This window comes from Arachis hypogaea, chromosome 15 (genome assembly GCF_003086295.3).
Source record: "Arachis hypogaea cultivar Tifrunner chromosome 15, arahy.Tifrunner.gnm2.J5K5, whole genome shotgun sequence".
In the NCBI taxonomy this organism is placed as follows: domain Eukaryota; kingdom Viridiplantae; phylum Streptophyta; class Magnoliopsida; order Fabales; family Fabaceae; genus Arachis; species Arachis hypogaea.
Window position 1 is genome coordinate 33,159,018 of NC_092050.1, and position 22,838 is coordinate 33,181,855.

Genomic DNA, 22,838 nt, shown 5'->3' on the forward strand with positions numbered 1-22,838 from the left:
TTTTATTATGAATGCAATTAATTATTTTAAAATAGTAATTTATTTCATATTTGAATGTTAACTTAATAAAAAATTAAATAACTAAAATTATAATTGAATAAAAATATAATTTTAAATTTTAAAACTAGATCAACCAAAGATATTTTTATTATTTTTAACATTTGAAAATAAATTCTCTTTTCATAATCCAATCACATTTTTTAAAATGTAAAAATTGAAAATGAAAATTATTTTCAAAAAATAAAAACGGAAAATATTTTCCTCTTAAGTTGTACTGAATACAAAGGACAAACTCAGCAGGTGTGGGATCCAATGATCAATCTATGTCAAATTGTACTCTTTGGGAGGTTGGAATCGAAACTACCCACTATTTGTTTATTGGTTTTGACATAACATGGAGGGTTTGGAGCGATATTTTGAGCTTGTATGGAATTATCGTGGGTGTGGCCTGGCAATTCAAGATAATGTTTTGAGAGTTGGTCGGGTATTAGAATACAGAAGAAAAACAAATTAAAGAGAGTTGAATGATTTTGTTCTTTGCCGTAATTTGGTGTGCGTGGAAGGTGAGGAACAACAAGTTGTTCAACGATGGGGCTGCTAATTCAGTGGACATCAAACTACTAGTAATGCCTTTTAAGGAGATGTGGATCAGTGATAAGGAGAGGAGGTTGGGTAGCGTAGCTCACTGACATCATTATTCACATGTCACAACTCACAAATGTCTCATCTCTGTCATTATAAATATACACTTCATGCTTTGCTTCATGGGTGGTAAGTGGTAACCTACATAGTAGATAACAGAGTTTCAATAATATAATAGTGATGGAAGCAAAAAGTAGTGACTTGAAGCTTTTGGGTGGATGGTTCAGTCCATTTGTCACAAGGGTGAAGATTGCACTTAACATTAAAGGATTGGAATATGAGAACATTGAAGAGGACTTGAATTCCAAAAGTGATCTTCTTCTTCGTTCCAATCCTGTGCACAAGAAAATCCCAGTTCTAATTCATGGTGACAAACCCATATGTGAATCCTTAGTCATAGTTCAATATATTGACGAGGTTTGGTCCAATGGTCCTTCTATTCTTCCTCAAGATGCTTATGACAGAGCAATTGCTAGATTCTGGGTTTCATACATTGATGATAAGGTATGCTTATTTTATTCTATTTATGTATTTTTATATTCAACGGAGAATATTCCCTAGTTTTTTTAAGAGTTAATTCTAAATCAGATCATAAAAAAAATTTGGTCAAATAATTTAATTCACAACAAACTTTAATAACCAATCCATTTTTAATCTTTTATTTTATTAAATATATCAATTTTTACATCAAATTTTACTAAAAAGTTAACCAAATTAATTTTTATTATTATTTAATATAAAGCATAATCATTTCTAATGATATTTTAAATTATCATATTAGTCCTTCTATATATATAAACAATTCTCATGACAAATTTTGAGAACTGTTTTAATAATTAAAATTTTTTTCTAAATTTTTTTTGGCATGGGTATGGGTATGTTTATCCTATTTATCTCTTTCTCTAGATAAATGACAGTTAGAAATAAATAAAATTAGTTCTATTATTATCTGATATACAAATCAAAATTTACCTTGACTATAGCAAATCAAAGGCCTATCGATTTGCATGTTTAATTGTACATGTAGGTAGTTGTTGTTTCAAATTAAAATTCTAAAAGGAAAAAAGTTAAATAGAAGACCATTAAAAGATAGGAATATCTTTGTAATACAAGAATATAAGCAGACATAAAAAATTAACTATAATATACGTTGGTATATATTTGTATATGTTATTTATATTTTTTTTAAAATAAAGTAATTAATCATTTAATCACCAAAATAATTAAAAATATCATAATAAAATAATCAAACATTATCATAATTAAATAATTAAATATTTTACTGTATCATAATTAATTTTTTTAATAAACACAAAAAATACATTCCTATATACAGTGGCTAATTAATGTAGGATGGTTGTATGTTACTATTGTTTAATTTTGGGTTCGTAATAACACTTAATTATATACACTACTATGTTAGATTATCCAGTTACAACAAGATTGATTATTATAATATAATAAATTTAATTATTCTATCAGTAGTTACAATTATTCTCCCTATACAAGTCATTTTTTTATATAACTCTATTCAAGTTATTTATATTCACGCGCGCACATTCTTTTTCTTCTCTTTTGTTATCGTCATCACCAACACCGCCTCCTCCTCCTCTTCTTCTTCCTCCTTTTTTTATTGGAATTTCTTCTCCTTCTTTCTTTTTCTCCTTCTCCTCCATCATCAGTTATTTCGTTGTTGAAGATAATGAATAATTTAAGTTCAGATTATTGTCATTTAAACCATAACAAAATTGATTATTGTTTTGAATCCAATCAAGTGGCTGGGTGTGGTTCACTCTAGTTAATTTAATGTTTCATCGTTGATGGTTTGAATTGAATGTAATGTAAAATTTATGCATTAAAGAAAATATTTTTCTATATTTGCGACAAATTTGGGTGTAAGACGAAGATATCTGTTGTTTAAGAATTTTTGGTGTATGTGTGCTGATAAGTTCTGCATAATTTAAAACTATCTTCTCCCTCCTTCTCATCTTCTGATGCTTCTTCTTCTTCTTTTTCATCATCATCATCATCTTCTTTTTTTTCTTATTCATCTTTTTTTTTCTTATTTTATCTTCTCAAGTTTCTTCTTGTTTTACTCAATTAATAAGAATAAAAATAAAAAAATCAAACAAAGAAGAAGAAGAAACACATAATGCTGTAAAAGGGTAAAAAACAAAAATAAGCCAAGGGAGAAAATAATTTACGTGAATAAGCCAAAACGAAAATTGCTTCATGAATCCACCAATGCACGTTTATATGTAGTTCGAACCAGCTTGGTTCGAACTCCATTTCTGCATAATTCGAACCAGCTTGGTTCGAATTATATACAAACACATGCACACACATAATTCGAACCAGCTTGGTTTGAATTATGTAGAAACACACGCACACACATAATTCGAACCAGTTTGGTTCGAATTACATACAAACACACACTAATTCGAACCAGCTTGGTTCGAATTACACACAGTAATTCATGGTATAATTCGAATTATGCTGTTAAAAAATTAATAATTTATTAAAAAAAATTTATTAAAAAATTTATTAAAAAAATTAATAATTTAAAAAATAAAAAAATATATATTTTTATTTCATACGTTAAAAAAAAGCTAACAAAATATTTAATTACGAGACTTCTTTAAAATATTAATGAGCTATCAATTCGAATTCCATACAATACTTTTCTGTCCATTTTTAATAGTTCATGAATATTTTTTAATAATTTTTTTTAAATTATACTACAAAAAATATTTTATCCTAAGCAAAACAATTTTAAAAAATGGCTTAAAAAATGTTAGGAGTACTATAAAAATTTGTAATGTTATAATAACTTAGGTAAATACATGCATGTACTCAAATTTTAAATAAAATACTCTACATAGTCAATAATAATTTAGAAATGAAAGAAAATATTTTATTCCATACAAAATAATTAAAAAATATATTTTATTCTATACAAAATAATTTTAAAAAATGGCTTAAATGATGTTATGAGTACTATAAAAGTTTGTAATATTCTAGTGATTTAGGTAAATACATGATAAAAATATTTTTTCTTTAATTTTTAAATTATTAGTGACTATGTGGAGTATTTCTTTAATGTCTTAAGTCATTAGGACATTACAAATTTTATTATAGTACTTCTAACATCTTTTAAGCCATTTTTTAAATTATTTTGCATAGAATAAAATATTTTTTTATGGTATAATTTAAATTAATTTATTAAAAAATATTCATGATAATTTTATAATAAAATTATTTAAATTATATGGTGAGATATTACATGATTCGAATTACGCATAGGGAAGTTCGAATTACTCTGATTCAAATTATATGGTGAGCAATTCGAATTCTATACAATACTCTTCTGCCCATTCTTGATAGCTCATGAATATTTTTTAATAAATTTATTTAAATTATACCACAAAAAAATATTTTATTCTATACAAAATAATTTAAAAAATGTCTTAAAAGATGTTAGAAGTACTATAAAAATTTGTAATGTCCTAATGACTTAGGATATTAAAGAAATACTCCACATAGTCACTAATAATTTAGAAATTAAAGAAAAAATATTTTTATCATATATTTACCTAAATCACAAGAATATTACAAACTTTTATAGTACTCATAACATCTTTTAAGCCATTTTTTAAAATTATTTTGAATAGAATAAAATATATTTTTTAATTATTTTGTATGGAATAAAATATTTTCTTTAATTTCTAAATTATTATTGACTATGTAGAATATTTTATTTAAAATTTGAGTACATGCATGTATTTACCTAAGTTATTATAACATTACAAATTTTTATAGTACTCCTAACATTTTTAAGCCGTTTTTTTAAAATTGTTTTGCATAGGATAAAATATTTTTTGTAGTATAATTTAAAAAAAATTATTAAAAAATATTCATGAACTATTAAAAATGGACAGAAAAGTATTGTATGGAATTTGAATTGATAGCTCATTAATATTTTAAAGAAGTCTCGTAATTAAATATTTTGTTAGCTTTTTTTAACGTATGAAATAAAAATATATTTTTTTTAATTTTTAAATTATTAATTTTTTTAATAAATTTTTCAATAAATTTTTTTTAATAAATTATTAATTTTTTAACAGCATAATTCGAATTATACCATGAATTACTGTGTGTAATTCGAACCAAGCTGGTTCCAATTATGTGTGTGCGTGTGTTTCTACATAATTCGAACCAAGCTGGTTCGAATTATGTGTGTGCATGTGTTTGTGTATAATTCGAACCAAGCTGGTTCGGATTATGTAGAAATAGAGTTCGAACCAAGCTGGTTCGAATTACATATAAACGTGCGTTGGTGGATTCATGAAGCAGTTTTCGTTTTGGCTTATTCACGTAAATTATTTTCTCCCTTGGCTTATTTCTGTTTTTTGCCCGCTGTAAAATTACTTGGAAGATGATGAACTTACATTCATTCAACTAAAAGAAAGAAAGAAATAAGAAAAAAAAGAAGAAAAAAATACAGCATTAGAGGTAATATTTTTCTGTATTTGCAATAAATTTGGGTGTAACATGAAGATATTTGGGTGTAACACAAAGATATTCGAGTGTATTATTTAAGAATTTTCGGTGTATATGTGCTGATAAGTTCTGCATAATTCAAAACTCTTCCTCTTTCTCTTCCTCATTCTTGGGAGAAAAAAATCAAACAAAGAAAAAAATACATAATGTTGCAAAATCAATAGAAAGAAGAGGAGGAAAAAAATGCAGCAACAATAACAGTAATAAAAAAACGACAATGAAGATGAAACACGCGAAGAAAAAGGAGGAAAAACGCAAAGAAAAAGGAGAAGAAGAAGGAAGAGAAGGAGGAGGAACGCGGAATACAAAGAGGAACAATGTGATTTCACGTGCGCGTTACATAAGTGACTTGTATAACTTATATGTCAAAAAGACTTGTATGTGTAGCCGTACTCATGTAGTTAATTACTTAATTAAAAAATATAAAAAATAACATATAAATATACACAATTATATAATAACTAATTTAGTTAAATAGCAGTACTCATGTAATCGACTTCATCTAATGGGATAAGGCTTTGTTGTTATTGTTGTAGAACATTTTTGTTTATCATAAATATAGATAGTTCCATATTTAAATATTTATTTTCAAATTGATGATTTGTGAGTAGGATACGATTAAAGTTATTAAAACTATATATATATATATATATATGACTGATCTGGTTATTAAGTTTTTATATTCGTCAAGTATTTTTATTTAGGTTTAATTATTCTTTTGGTCTCTATAGTTTCGCAAAATTTTTAATTAGGTTCCTATACTTTTTTTTCTTTTAATTAGGTTTCTGCACCAATTTTTTTTTAATTAGGTTCCTCTTAACAGTAATTGGTTTAATTATATAGGGACTCAATTAAAAAAAATTGGGATATGGACTCAAATAAAAGAAAAAAAAGTATAGGGACATAATTAAAAATAAAATTTGATGCAAGGATTCAATTAAAAAAAATATAAGACCTAATTAAAAATTTCGCAAAACTATAAGGACCAATAGAGTAATTAAACATTTTATTTATCATAAATATAAATAGTTCAAGATTTAAGATATTCATTTCCACATTGATTTGAAAATAGATTATCATTAAATTTATTATACCTAAAATCTTTTATATCAAGGAAAAACTTATTATAATATTTTTCTTTTGCATTTGTCTTGGATTTGAACCAACACTAGCTAATTCCTCATTTTTCTCGATCGAAAATGTTGCCCCATAGCATTTCTATCTCTAAATCAAAGTCAGCATAACATGTACAACAACTTAATTATTTAAATTTACTTTTCCATACCACTTTTAAAGACTAAAACTTGTTTATTTACATTTACTTTCCTATACCACTTTTGGAAGAATAAAAATCCTAAATAATCCAAATATATAGATCTTCCGTCCTTCTAGCTAATTGTATGCATACCTAATTCATTTTAACGTTGGTTTCAATCAATTTCTTTTTGCAATTAAATTTGGGTGTACCTAGTTATTTGTTTGCATGTGGAACATTCTAATGGCTTTTGAAGATGAAGAGGAAAGGAAGCCACACTTTGAGCAATTGGAGGAAGAAGTGCTTGTGACGTTGGAAGTGGCATTCAACAAATGCAGTGAAGGAAAGCCCTTCTTTGGAGGGAACGACGTTGGATTCATTGACATTGCCCTTGGGAGCTTCTTGCCTTTTCTATATGTGTTAGAAAAGATGAATGGAAAGAAGGTCCTCACCGTCCACAAGTTTCCAGAGTTAGCGAATTGGACTACAAATTTTATTGCGAATTCAGTTGTGACTGAAACTCTTCCAGAGATTGATGACAAGCTTGTTTTGTTTTGTAAGGCTTTTCGACGTAAATGGGTTACTGCAAAAGCTGCTGCCAAGTAAAATGTTATTGGAATGATGTTGTGAGACCATGGAGTTTCCTTTTCTCTTTGGTTTGAATATTATGTTTTCTATGATGGCTTCTTTTTTATCTATTTATTTACCGTGGGAGATGATCTTGTATAATAACATCACTAGCATATGGTACTTGGACATTCAGTGAAATTCATATTATGCTTAACTCTATATGTAAATTACAAAAGAATAATTTGTGGCCACAATTTTAAGAGTTTAATTATACGAGTAAATATTTAAACTTATTTTTAAAAAATCATTCATTTTTTAAATTAGTGTTTAAGAAGAATTTTTTAAACAAATTTGTCCTTCATAGATTTTAATTTGGTTACATTAATTCTTCCGACACTTTTATTACTAATATCATTAAAATTTACTAATGTGGCACGTTAAGTGATACCATACCAACCACAACACATACTTAATTTTTTGGTGACTACAACACATACTTAATTGAATTACATTATAATATCTACTATATTTTGTCTTTTTTTTTAGTAAACACCCAACCTGGTCCCTGTCCATTTCTAATTAGGACAACGCGATCCCTCACCAAAAAACTAACCCATACCGGTCTCTATCTATGCAAAAAATCACTCATCGCGCCCCCTCCCATTTATCCCCCGTCCATAGTTGACGGAAAAAGCTGATGTGTCATTTACCCGCGCTGATCTGGCAGTTAACCCAGAGTTAAGTGCCAACGTGGATAAGGGATAATAGACAGGGGTCGATTTGTCCCCCTGTCACATTAAAAAATGACGCCGTTGCTAGGTTAAGAAGGAGAAAATGTCATTCTCACCCTCATAACCCCCAAGCCCTAACTCAAATTTACAGAATAACCAAAATTCCTCAACCTTCTTCGCGCGATAGGAAAGAGAGTGGTGGAAGTAGCAAGTGTTGGTGCTGACAAGGCCGCCAGGAAGGACTCGGAGGACTCCTCTAATGCCACACTTGACGGAGTCACTAACGTCGTGCAGTGGAGGAGGCAGCTTGTGTCGGCATTCAGGTTAGTAATGAATTTGGACATCTAAAACATTATTCTAATCCAATCTCTGTTCCTAAACTGCATGTTGGTGTCTTAGTGTTCAGTAGGTTGAAATGGGTTGACTGGTTGTTTATTTTTATAAATGTTGTGATGTTGAATGGATTTTGAACTTTTTTAGTTAATTTGTTAAATAATTGATGTTAATTGTCAGTAGTTTAGATGATTGACACAGTGATGTTAAACTGTCATGAATTGGATTTTGATTAGTAAAAATAATTTCCAGATTGATGAGCTTGAAGTAGTTCCTGTTTTTCATCATGGAGAAATTTTTAAGAGGAATGCACAGGAAAAATTAGAATATGTTGATGAAAAAGTCAAGAAGTGGCCACCTTTAGACATTGATTTGGTAAACTTCTTTGATTTTGAAACGTTACTGAAGGAGTTGGGTTATAGGGAGTACAAGACTATGTTTTGGTTTGATTTCATGGCACCTGATTTAAAATCTGGCTTACATGTAATGAGGGATGATACTGAGATAAATGACATGAGGTCTAACAAGATTAAAAATAAGGGGACAAACGAGATTCATATCTACTTTAATCACCGGTTAGTGTGCCAGAAGTTGTGGCTGAGGAGATGCAAGCTGAGGAGGTTATTATGAGTGACTCATCTTCCTCAGGTGATGGGTATGAAACAACTGAGGACGAGCCATATAAGCCACCTCCTCCAGAATATGAAAAGACTCATAGCAGTGACGATAGTGAGGTATAGAAAAGGAAGGAGAGATTGAAGAAAAAGAAGAAGAAAATGGTGTCACCAAGGAAGAGAGCTAGTCAGGGTCCAGCTGGGGAGGTGAAGGATGGACCAGATGGTGAGGTTAAGTCTGGCCCAAATAGGAATTTAAGCAAGGATGGACCAACAAAAAATAGGGATAAGCCTGGACCAAGTAAAGGTGGTCCATGTTATTCTCCAAAGACAGCCAAGAAACAGGTTTCCAAGAGGTATTCTGGTAGGAGGAGGAAACATATTTTGAGGGATGGAAAAACTGGGGCAGAAGGTGCAGTAGTTGATGGGCCTGAAGCAGGTGGTGGTGTGGAGGCTAGACATGGATTGGCTGGGAATACAATAGCATCAAGTTCTAATATTGTTGGGGAAGAGCTAGACTCAGATTATGAAAAGCCTTATGAATATGAGAGTGAAGCATTTAACAGTTTGGTGTATGATGATGATGAAAACAGGACTGCATTTGATGCTTTCAATGAGGAGACAGAATATGGGGAAGTTGAATTTAAGGTGGGGCAAACATTCATCACAATGAAAAATTTTAAGAATGCACTAAAGGACTACTTTGTGTATGAAGGGAAGGATGTGATGTATCTAAAGAATGAAAAGAAGAGGGTGAGGGCTGCATGTGCAGGAGAGAATTGTCCTTGGTTAATTCTAACCTCTTGGAACAGTGCTGGGGGGTGTTATCAGGTGAAGACACTGGTTAATAAGCACAACTGTGCTAGAAATTTTGGCAGTAATCTAGCTAGCAGAGAGTGGGTGACATCAAAGTTGGTGAAAAGGCTACTGACTCAGCCTGAGTTAAAGCCTAAACAGGCAAGGGATTATATGATTGAGGAGTACAATGTACATCTTAGTGAGAAAATGATAAGCAGGGGACTGAAGGTTGCCAGAGAAATAGTTATAGGCAACGAACAAGCTCAGTATGAAAAAGTTTCGTGACTATCTGATGGAACTACACAGGAGTAATCCAGGGAGCACATCTATGATTGATGTCATACCTCATGAAGATGATGTTGAACTAATATATTGTGGCTTTCTTTACCGAAACTCTATCTACATGGTTTAAAATTTAGCCTTGGTTTAACATCGGTACCATATGATTAGATTAAAATTATTCCTCTTTAAGGTATTTCTATCATTGATCACTCTAGCTTTGTCTATTGTGATGGTTTGTTCTAGAGATACCCCTAATATGGAAAAATTTTGGCAAACGAATTCCTTTTTTCACAATAATGGATGAATTTATTGTACTATTTTTTTCAAAACGACAAGAAAACATATTTTAACTTGAATTTACTTATGAGTAAAGATATGATTCTTTATTTTCCAAGATATCTTTCCAAAAAAATAAAAAATTCTTGGAAATTATAACTAGTTAAGTTGCTGAAATCTGATATGTGATTTCTTATTATCACATCTCAAAATGCTTCATAGCATGGCATCATCGAACATATAATTTTATGTTAATTATCTTTAAATTGCTCACATAACTGGTTAGACTGTAGAAACACTTAACGATGCTGCATGCCACAATAGATCTTAAATGAAATGAATGAAGCATTAGAATTTTAATATTTTCCATCATTGCTAATTAGAATTTTCTAATCATATCATGTCCTTGGACCGATACAGGGGTTGGCATTGGCTTTGAAGGAGATATTTCCGAAAGCTCACCATAGGAATTGTGTACTACATATCTGGAAGAACTTCATCAAGCACTTCAAAGATGAAGAGACGAAACAATTAGTTTGGGAATGTGCAAGGTGCACCACACACACTGAATTAGCTGCTTCGATGGAGAAGTTAAAGCGAGTAAGTGCACCAACATGGGAGTATATGCAAAAATTTGATCCGGCTGTATGGTGTAAGGCGTGCTTTAGTCATGGACCGAAAGTGGACAACATAAATAATAATATGTGTGAAGTATGGAATGCAAAGATTGTGGAGCATAGAAAAAAGCCTATTCTAAGCATGTGTGAAGGGCTGCGGTGCTACATAATGAGAAAGATGGCAACGCACAAGAAGAAGTTGGAGGCTCACATTGGACCACTTGCACCAGTCCAACATAAGAAGTTGGATCAATTTATCAAGCCTAAGAGTCATAAATGGAGAGCTATATGGGCTGGTGATTCGGAAAGAGTCCTCTTTGAGGTTCATTCTCAAAACCATAAAGTGGGTGTGAATCTTCACAAGAGGACATGTACATGCAGTGTATGGCAGTTGACTGGTAAGTCTAGTTATATAGTTATTGGATAATTATTTAGTTGTTTTAATTTTTGGTTTATCATTATATTTTCATTGTCTTTTTCTGATTCTACATCAATTCGTTATTGTACATAAGAATGCCTTGTAGACATGCAGTTGCAGCACTAGCTAAAATGGGTCTTAAGGCTGAGAATTTCATGCATAAGTGGCTAACTATGGAAGCCATCAGAACAACTTATTCACATTGCATTAAACCAGTCAACAGTGAAGAGTACTGGACACCTACTAATGCACCAAGGCCGCTGCCTCCCACTATTAAGAGAGCTGCTCATAGACCTAAGATGAAGAGAAGAGCTGATCCAGTTGAGAGAGAGATGAGCACCACCAAGGCAAAGAAGACATTCGTTGTTACTTGCTCTAAGTGTGGCCAAACAGGCCATTACTACAAGACATGTCCGAATGCAGCACAAGATTCCAACTGGAAGCCTATGACTAAAAAGGAGAGACGAGCACAGAAGAAGACAACAACTCACAAATCATCAACTGATCCAGCAATAAGTACTGATCCAGCAACAAACACTGCTCCAGCCACAAACACTGATCAGGTACAATGTGTTAGCTTTAACAATTGACTTGTCCTAAACAATAACTTCTTTACTCTATGTTTGAGAATTGAGGTACAATGGCTGTGTTATGTACTGATTAGGTTTATATATTGCTTGCTTGAGTATGGCTGTGTTATGTACGATTAGGTTTATATGTTGCTTGCTTGAGAAAGGCTGTGTTATGTACTGATTAGGTTTATATGTTGCTTGATTGAGAATGGCTATGTTATGTACAATGGCTGAGTTTGAGAATTGTCTTTTGTTGCTTGCTTTCTATAATATATTGAATTTTGTCACAGAGCAAAGCCAAAAAAGCTAAGAAGAAACTACCCAAAAATCAGAGAGAAGAAATTTCAGTTTCGCAATCTGCACCACCAGCTGAGGAGGTACTTTTTTTCCTATTGTTTAAAAAAACAAAACCTGTTTCATCCAACAAATTATTACCTCTCAATCCCTTAAAGTTTTCATTCATATAGCTGCTAAACCTAAATTGTTACAGGCTGCAGGAAAAAACTCCAATGACAACCCTCCAACAGTTAGGGAGAAGCAGCAGATTGTTAGGCCTCCAGCTCTATCTTTCGTGCCTCCACCCATACCAGCACCGGGGCCAACCTTATGGTTCAAATCTCAACCTTCCCAAGCCCCAAACCTGATGCCTCACAGCTCACAGCTCCAATCAAATGACTCAATAGCTGGGAAGACTACTCCAGGAATCAGTCATGATGCAATTTCTGAAGAGACGATGGCAGCTGCAAATTCAACTACAGCATCACGACTTTTGAAATTTGTGCCAACACCCGGCTACCGGCCTCCAGGACTTAGGCCTCCTAAGCAGGGGTGACACTTATAATAGGAGTTTAGATATGTGATACTGAGATATGTGATACTGTTATTTTGGTATTTTGAGACTTTAGTTTGAAGGATACAATTATGTCAGCAAATGTTTTGCTGTTATTTTGGTATTTTGGTATTTACAAATGTCTAAGTTTTGATTAGGGCCATGTTGCCTCTGCAATAATATTATCACTGTGAACATATGAGTTACATCTTTCTTGACAATATGAATATAATAGTACTTTTTTTTATGCTTTACAAGGTTTACTTCAATCTATGTTACATGCACAAATATTTGCTGCTCTAATTTGCATTAAGATCAGGTAACAAACTTTAAACACTCATCATAATAATTCATCTTCATATAACTTACATCCAAAATGTTTACATTTCCAATCTCATCTTGCCACACAGTTCTTAGATACCCTAAAGTTATTCATTAGATTGCATACATAGTTGTCCTAAATAAACAGGCAACCATAACCCCAATCAAAAATACAAAAATACTACAACCTAACCCCAAGCATCTACTTTCACCCATTTTTTCCTGCTCTTTCCCAATTGATTTTCTAATCCAATCAACCTCATTTCTAACTCTTCTACTTTGTCATCCACCGCATCACTAAGGCCTTCAAATCGCTGCTGGTTCTTCTGCAATACCCCTTTTGATGTTGTCTTCGAAAAATGCTCATTAAAGGAAAAGACATAATTATCTAGCCATACATAAAATGAACAATATCCTTCTGCAGTCTACATATAAACAAATACAAAAAGGTTAAAACCATGAACAGACTTGGAACTAAATATAGAATTTTTGTACATTCAACACAAAATTTTACATGAACATACCTTGAATTTAGGATACCGTAAGAATAACCTATTTGGATTACTTTTGGTCCCAGACATGAATAGAACAGAATCAGACCCACAACAGCATTTTGGGGAGACCCATCTCTTCTTCCTTCTACCTACAATACTCTCATTAGAGTTCATGCTATAACTCCAACTATCACCAGCTCGCAGGTTGGAGGATGCACAACGTTCTCCACTTCCAACCATGGTCCCCTAGGGTTTCTTGTTTAGACTATGAATACTTTGTGCAGAGGTTGAGGAATGAAATGATGAAGGAAACGTTTGCTTCTTATTAACCTAGCAATGACGTCGTTTTTTAATGTGACAGGGGGACAAATCGACCCCTGTCCATTCCCACTTATCTACCTTGGTACTTAACTTTGGCCTAACTACCAGATCAGTCCCGGTAAGTGACACATCAGCTTTTTCCGTCAACTATGGACGGGGGATAAATGGGGGGGCGCGATGAGTGATTTTTTGCATAGATAGGGACCGGTGTGGGTTAGTTTTTTGGTGAGGGATCGCGTTGTCCTAATTAGAAATGGACAGGGACCGAGTTGGGTGTTTACTCTTTTTTTTTTCAACTTTTAACCATAAACTTGTATTAGGTGTTAATAAGACCATTTTTTATTTAAATCTTAAAACATTACTAATAAAAATTAATAAAAAATGCTACTTAACCAACATTCACTCGATCAATATAATCCAAAGTTCAGCTTTTAATTATTTGATTAATTAATTTTGGATGATGCAATCTATTTGTCTTAAAAAAAATATAGGTAAACAATTTTAAACCAACCAACTCTAAACAACTACCATTAATAAATATTAATTTTGTATTTTTTAAAAATTAAAATTTAAATAATCACTCATTAATCAAAATTTGAAAATTAAGAGTTCTAATTACGTCTCTCCCGTCCATTTTCACGCAATGTGATTTCAGTGAAACCCCCTGCGAACGCAAAACTCCTCAATTCTCAAGTTATGTACGATCAGGAGCCGCCCCCAATGCCTTCCGTAACGCGACCCACACTCTCATTAGTCTGCGACGGGAGGCTGCACACAACGCTGTTCATCAAGACCGCAAGCACCTTCACCCGTATCCCCGCACTAACCCTGCCCGCAAGTCTGGCTGCATCGCAGCCCGTGAATCACCACCCCCTTCGTCGATAGAAGTTACAATTGGTGAAGAAGGATCGAAAGCAACATCCATTGATGTGAGTGATCATTCTAATTACGAAAGGCAATATTGTATGTTTGAGGGGTGATAATGATAATCAACGTGTTCACAAGATACATAGTGGTTTACTTTGCATGTTAATTCCGATTGTTTTTATTTTTTTATGCATATAGGATGCTTCTTTCTTTCTTTATAGTATTGTGGGCATATTTAAATGCAAGTTGTATGCTTCTTTGCAAGCAAGTTATTATGTTTGTATTGTAATTTACAAGATTGATCAGTGATATTCTTTTCGGATTTGTATTGTTTGCATTATTGGACCTTCCCTTTTGAGTAGGTGGATTAATAGATATTTTTAAATGTATTTCATTTGTTAATGGTTCTTGTTACATTTTTGGATGTATCTAGGTTCATTGGATGTATCTTTTTATGTAAGAGTATTTATCCAGGAATATGCTTTTGTTGGATAAGTTTTTTTGGCTATTTGCCTTGTGGATATTTTGCCTCATTATGTGGATAGATTCTTTATTTGATTTGCTTAGTTGTATTTGGGTGTTTTCAATTGCAAGTGCAAGACGATGCAGACATCATTAAGTTGGGAAGTGATCAAACAAACTTGGATCATGAAGTATGAACTGTAATTATTGCTTTGATATTACTAATGAGTTATTAGAAACCAATATATTAGTGTGAGTGGCATTGAATGTTTTTTTAATTGATTTACAGTTGTCAGATCACATTCTCATTTGTGTAGAGAAGATCCCAAGTTTAGGATTGCATTTTAATTCGTTGCAGCCAGCACATGAATGTTATTCAAATTACGTAAAAAAATTTGGGTTCATAACTAAGATTAGGAACACAAATTTTGACAAGACGAGGAAGGAGTTAAAGATACCCATTAACCAGACAATTCATTACAATCGGAAGGTTATCGGGAGTCTCAAGTGAAAGTAACATCTCAGGCAAACAGGAAAACAATCACGAGATATAGAGCAAGGATGTATGTGATGTTGGATAGGGAGAATGATGATTGGATGGTGTCGATGTTAGAATTGCGGCATTTTCACCCATGTTCTGCTAAGAAATCGGTCCATTATCACGAGTACAAAGAGCTGACCATGCATGCAAAGTGTGTGATTGAGAATAACAATGAAGCTGGCATACGACCCAACAAGATCGACTTTATATTGGCTAACAAAGTTTGTGGGTCGTCAAACTTTGGTTACTCAGAAAAGGATGAGAGGAATTACATCACAAGAAAATTCCACCATGCTGATGATAATATGGATGTTAAGGCTCCTATGAGGAATTACATCTTCAAAGGCTCCTAGTTATAAATATTTTTCACTATATATTATATTATATTATTTTACTTTTAGAGGTCGTAATACATCACCACCTCGATCTTATGACTTAAGCATAAGGTTCTGTGTGGTAGAGTGTTATAATAAGTACATTAATTTAACCTTTTATTTATTTAATTTATTTATGTTGTATTTGTAATCATATTATATCTATTTTTACAAATATATCTTCTTTAGAAAATACTCTTAGTATTAACACATGATATATTAAATAAATATTTTAAAAATAACTATAACCTATGATAAAAATAAAAAATAAACAAAATAGATATTACAAAAAATAATTCTATATGTTCTATTGTGATGTGCTATGCACTTGACTAAGCTATCTGGGTACTTTTTCATTTCGGGTTCCTTAATAATTATTTACAGAAGAGCTTTTGAGTTCACTACAACTATCAATTTAATAATGCTACCTGTTACAACCAAACCCACAAACAAATCTAAACCAAATAAGTGGTCAGTTGTATATTGCATTATCAAGATTAAAGATGGTCTGCCAGTCACGGACACTTGGAAGATAAATGTACGATGAATGTGGTATATAGAGAAGTTTTTGAGAGCTTATAATGAAAAGATAATTTCTAAATCTCTTAGTCAAATTTATTAAAATTTATTACTATCAATTAAAAAAATTCTAGGTACTAATTGGTAATACATTTTTATTCCACATTTACATCTTGAGGATATTAAAATTATCATAATATTGTTTCAGGTATATATTTTGCAAGTATCAAAGGGAAATGTTGAGTTATTTTTTAGTGATTTTAAATTATTTACTATTTATTAAAGAAATTTGTGCATTCAAATTCTCTACTAATTTATTGTTGTTCATTTTGAGCTAATTTTTTTTTGAATCAAAATAAGCTCAACACACTAATGTGGAGCAACGAAAGAAACAACAAGAACTTAATAGAATATAAAAAATTTTGTAACTTCCAGCAAAGCCATCAACCACCCAAAGGATCACTCTTAGTCCATTCGTTGTAGCTCAGAATCGTCTTCCTTATTACGAACTCCACACCTGTTTCCTGATTATTGAAAATCCTAGCATTGCGTTCTACCCAAATGTTCCAAATAACTGCAAAGAACCCCGGCAACCATTTCTTCTGATCTTGTTTCCACTTATGCCTACCGGTCCACCGCTCAAACAGTTCCCTTATGGTTCTAGGAATAGACCACACCTCCCCAAAAGACCTCAACCAACTACACGACACCTGCCATGTTAGCTCACATAGGAGAAATAAATGCTCCACCGACTCTATCTCCTTCTTGCATAGTACACAGATATTATCACTGGGCCTAATAACGCCTAGTCTACTCAATCTTTCCTTGGTATTCACTCTGCCAATAAGTACAAACCTCCCAAAAAGCTCAATCCTCGGCGGTACCATTCCTCTCCAAACTGAACTTGTGAAACTGTACCTCGTTATCTCATCCGACAGAGTCTCCAATTGTAGGACCTGCACAACAGACTTGGTAGAAAATATCCCTTTACTATCAAACTTCCAAACCATATTATCATCTTTACCATCTGACAATTTCACCTGCCTTAGCCGCTCAAGAAGTTGGTGGACAAGTTTCAGCTCCCATTGGAACAACTCTCTCTGCCATTGGAAGTTCCATATCCACTTAAGCCCATCCCAAAATCCACAATCCCCTACCATCGATCCTTGCTGATTCGAAATAGAGAATAGTCTTGAAAATGCCACCTTTAATGGGCCACCTTGCAGCCAGTTATCTTCCCAAAACAGGGTACTCCTCTCATTCCCTACCTCCATCCCCATGTCAGTAAGCATTTTATCTTTTATCTTCTGCTCTTTAATGTTTAACTGACATATGTCTTTCCAGGGCCCTCCTTTAACCGGTAACTGCTGATTTACTAGCATTACAGCAAGGTTCAGGTTGTTGCACGAGCATACTATCTTCTTCTACAAGGGGCACTCCTCTTTAGAAAATCGCCACCACCACTTGAATAAGAGCGCTGTGTTCTGGATCACCGTATCCCCAACCTCCAAACCCCCAGCCTTTTTCGGTGCCTGAACCAACTCCCACTTAACTAACAGAATACCATCATTACCATCCCCCTTACACCACATAAATCGCCTTTGCAGGGCAATCAGCTTATCCGCAACCGCCTTTGGCATCTTGTATAGACTAAGATAGTAAATAAGAAGGCTATTCATCACTGATTTGATAAGAACAAGCTTACCCGCTTTGGTTAGAACCTTTGCTTTTCAGAGACTGAGTTTCTCTTCCACCTTGTCAATTATCGGTTTCCAAGTCTTCACCAAACGAAGATTTGCACCCAAAGAAATCCCGAGATACCTTACGGGTAAACCCGCTTGCTTGCATCCCAGCAAACCACAGGCATGATCTATCAATTCCTACTCACAATTCATCGATATCAAACTTGACTTATCAAAATTAATGCTCAGTCCCGACATCAACTCAAAACACCTCAACAGTCTTCTATAATTGACTATTGTCTCTGTCACCGGGGGCAAAACAATATAAATATTTGTTGGTGAGTATATATGTCTAGCTTATTGAAAAAAATAAATTAATAAAAATAAATAATTACTACATTAGAGTAGATACACTAACACCAGATAGATTAAAAAATATTTTAAACTAGTAATATGTTACTTTTTTATTAATTAAATTATTATAATTTAAATTAATTTTAATAAAATAACTTAAAATTATAATTTTAACTTTATCACGTGTATGACACGAATTATTACACTTTAAAAAATTAAATTATATATATATATATATATGAAAAAATTAATCAAGGAAGACAAAACCGCTTCTGATTGAATATACACCATCTTTGCTGAGATTATTATTATTATTATTATTATTATTATTATTATTATTATTATTATAATATATGAAAAAATTAATCAAGGAAGATAAAACCGCTTCTGATTGAATATACACCATCTTTGCTGAGATTATTATTATTATTATTATTATTATTATTATTTTGAGATTGAGTGTTGTTAAATTTTTTTTTTATTGTTTGAATTAAGTTTTATTTAAAAGATATAAAAGACAAAAAAAAGTTAGATCACACAAAAGTCTAAGTTATTAGATTAGTAGTTAGAGTGGTTAGTATTAAGCTAGGTGTACATGTAGCTTAGGTGATATGAGTCACAAAGTGGTGAGATTCTTTAAATTAGTATTTGTAATTAAATTTTGATTATAGTGCATAGTGTTAAAAACCGAACGCTATCAAAATAAAAGAAAATTTAAAATAATATCATAATTTCCGAGTACAGCATAACCTATTTTATAAACTATTAAAAATTATTATATTATTTCTTAATCCAACTCCCATTCTCAAGTCATTTGAAGACCTTCAAAGTCAAAAACATTATTTTCTCTTTCACTCAATCTCATTCCCTCTATCTCTTCTCCAAAACCATAAAATAAAATATTGACAATAAATTAAACTATTTTTGGCATTTATATTATATTATTTTTTTGGTTGATGATAGCAACACATATATGAAAAAGATCTAAAAAAATATTAACTAAATGAATTTTAGTACTAAATTATAAAATTAATTTAGTTATGAATCAAATAATGGTGATAATCATCAATATGGATCAATAGTGTATTTTTCATAAATGTAGACCTGCATACATCAATCACCTGCAAAATGCAGATAACATTTTACTTGAGATAAAATACAAAATTCTGTCACCTACTGCAAAACGCAGGATGTGTTTGGTAGAAAAAGGAGTTCCAAAAACGAAACGTGTCCTGTGGCTCCTTGCATGCAAATAGGAGCAGCCTTTAACCAATCTTGAGTATCACAAAACGCAGGTTGCATTTGGCCAGCGTAAAAACAAGTCGCAGGTTGCGTTTGGCAGCCTGCAGCTTTGCATATATGACACGTGTTGACAATAGGAGGTGAAATTGGTGTTTTTCAAACCAAAACGCAGACAAAAAAAATAATGTGTTGAGAAAGAGTGAGACATTGTGCTATGAGAGTGAAAGAGAGGATAAGTGAACATTGTGATGAATGAGAGTTAGGGGTTAAAAACTTAAAATATTTTGGCTGCTGTGGAGGAAGAAGAAGATCGGAAAGAAATTTAAGTTCAACCGAGGAAAGAAGGAAAAATATGATACGTAATTTTACTAAACTTGAGAATCACATCATTAAATATTTGGATCATCTTGAGTGGGTAAGTTTTTTTTTTTTTTTAATTTTATGATCAATAGATAAATATATTTATTTGTATTTTATTATTATTATTATTATTATTATTATTATTATTATTATTATTAGCGTCGTTGTTATTATTGTTAGTCATTATTATAATACTGTTATTTATTATTATTATTATTATTATTATTATTATTATTATTATTATTATTATTGCAGTTATTGTTATTATTATTACTATTGTTAGTGTCACTGTTATTATACAATATTATTGTCAGTTATTATTATGCTAAAGTCTCACGAAAATTCAAAAAAATTGTTACTATGGTTAGTGTATATATAATAGAATACCGTTTAGGATAATAATAATATAATAAATAATTATTACTATTGTTATTATTATTATATTTGAGTAATTATTATTATGATTAGTATATTATTATTTTTTATAATATTGATAATGATAATAAGTTATTATTAATTTTTAATAATTAATAACATTATTTAATAATTTATTATTAGTTTTTAGTAATTTATTACTATTTTTCATTCATGATAATTTTAATAATCCGATTTAGTAAAAAGTATTTTTTTTAACACTTTTTAGTAAAAAAAATTATTAATTTAATAGTTAACTAATATTTTGTAATAATAAATAATATTATTTAATAATAGAATACTGGTTATTATTATTATTATTATTATTATTATTATTATTATTATTATTATAATAGAATACTGTCTAATAGTATTATTATTTTCAAGTAATAAATAATAAATAAATATTTATAATTTTTTTATAATTTATTATTATGTTTTAAGATAATAATAATAATAATAATACTGTTTAATTATTGTTCTTGATTTTTTTGAATAAATTATTAACTGATATTATTTAGAATTTAATAATTATCATTTTTCTCTTTACAGTTTATCAGGAATTTGTTATCCAGAAAATTGGATTCGCTAAATACTTTTAACGAGGTAGCTGCAGCGGCACTGGTATTGACTGGGTTTTAATACGTTTCGCAAGTAGGCAAAATGAGAGGCCATTCTACACTATTGAGTGTTTTGGTGGAACGCTGGAGGCCGGAGACTCACACATTTTATTTTCCGGTTGGTGAAGTGAGGGTGACGCTGGAAGATGTGAGCTATATTCTTGGTCTCCCGATTAATGGAGAGCCCATTACGGGTAGATCAGACAGCAGTCACCAGTTTTTGGTGGAGAACTGCATTGCGTGTTTTGGTCGGAAGCCCGGTCCGCAAGATCACGTGTTGGGGAAGGTTAATATTGCTTGGGTCCAGCGGTGCAGAGACACCGAGCCGTGTGATACTCAGGAGTCTCTTGAGCGATACGTCTGGGTGCACATTTTCTGCGTCAACAATCTGTATCCCCGAGCTCATCAACATTGACCTCCTTGTCGACCGCGCCAAATCCTGACTGCTGTTCAAACACAACGTACAGCTCTATCATCAGCACGTGAAATCGAGTTTGTTGATGAATACACAACATCTGTTGCATATTGGCATTGTCAGTGATGGGCATTATTTGAAACTGTATTAGCTCACCAAATACTTGCACAGGACTTCTATATAAAAGGTTGCTCACCCTTTTCAAAATGTGGCTTTGAATGTTATTACAAAGTCCATTTTGCAACTCAACAAAATTCATGGTACATGGAATAACAAATGACAACGGACATTTACAAACAAAAGTCACTCCTTTATGTGTGTTTGGTATAACCTCACCGTTATAATATACTCGCAAATTTGTAATATTTTCCATAACTTCAACCTCACCTAATCCGATTTTTTTGACACAGCTAACTGCCAAAAAAACTAAGAACTACAACATATGTGCAAGAAAGAAGAATATGATGAATAAAAGTGGAGTTAGGCAAGCTGAATGAGCATTTTGCTTTGTATTTATAGGCCGGACTCTTAGTTAAAATATATATATATATATATATATTTTTTAAACAAAACATAACATGTGTTTTTAGTTTTTCAAAAAAAAAGTTGATAGCCTATAAAACGCAATCTGCGTTTTGGCTATTCTATAAAAAAAGCTGACACACAAAAGTAAAATGCAAGATGTGTTTTGTTACTTCAAAAAAAAATTTTAATACCTACAGCAAAATATAAGCTACGATTGGGCTTAAAAAAAAATAAAAATCTTTGAAAGATCAAAACGGAACCTGCGTTTGTGTATGTTTCTCAACCAAAAAAAAAATTGAAAACAAAACTAAAACGTAACCTACTTTTGACCAAATACCATAGTAGTGGAAGTTTTTTTCAGGGTTTTTTATTTAAATAAATTATTTGCTCTTCTATTTTACGTGAATCCCCTAAATGGTTTTTTTGAATGTGAATCCCCTAAACCATATATTATATAAATCGTCCTAGGCTGGTGTGTGTTAGTTAATATATAAAACATTGTACCCTGGGACGATTTATGCATGAATTGCATAGGTGAATAGAGCATAAATCGTCCCACCCTAGTGTGTTTTAGAAGTCACACATAAATCGTCCTAACCTAGTATGAGTTATGTGTTTTCACCTAAAACACCCTACCCTGGCACGATTTATGTGCATCTTTGTAACCCTCAACCCCCTAGCACGATTTACGTGCAAATCCCTAACCCACAACCCCCTAAGACGATTTATGTGCAAATCTTTATCCCTCAATATCCTAAAACGAATTATGTGTTATATGATAAGATACGTTAGTATGGGACGATTTACGTGTAAAAACACAATACCAGATA

General features: G+C 31.8%; 1 protein-coding gene across 1 annotated transcript; it reads left to right on the plus strand.

Moving 5' to 3' along the window:
* The first annotated feature begins 684 nt into the window (after positions 1-684).
* On the plus strand, positions 685-7,295 carry LOC112750153 (glutathione S-transferase U17-like). The gene is made up of 2 exons (XM_025798725.3): positions 685-1,146; positions 6,674-7,295. The coding sequence occupies exons 1-2, from the start codon at positions 823-825 to the stop codon at positions 7,061-7,063; spliced, it is 714 nt and encodes a 237-aa protein (XP_025654510.1). The 5' UTR covers positions 685-822; the 3' UTR covers positions 7,064-7,295.
* The last annotated feature ends 15,543 nt before the right edge of the window (positions 7,296-22,838 follow it).

Coding starts and splice junctions, on each gene's coding strand:
- LOC112750153 (XM_025798725.3), top strand. CDS start 823: ATGGAAGCAAAAAGTAGTGACTTGAAGCTTTTGGGTGGATGGTTCAGT. Junction 1,147..6,673: donor TTTCATACATTGATGATAAG/GTATGCTTATTT, acceptor GGGTGTACCTAG/TTATTTGTTTGCATGTGGAA.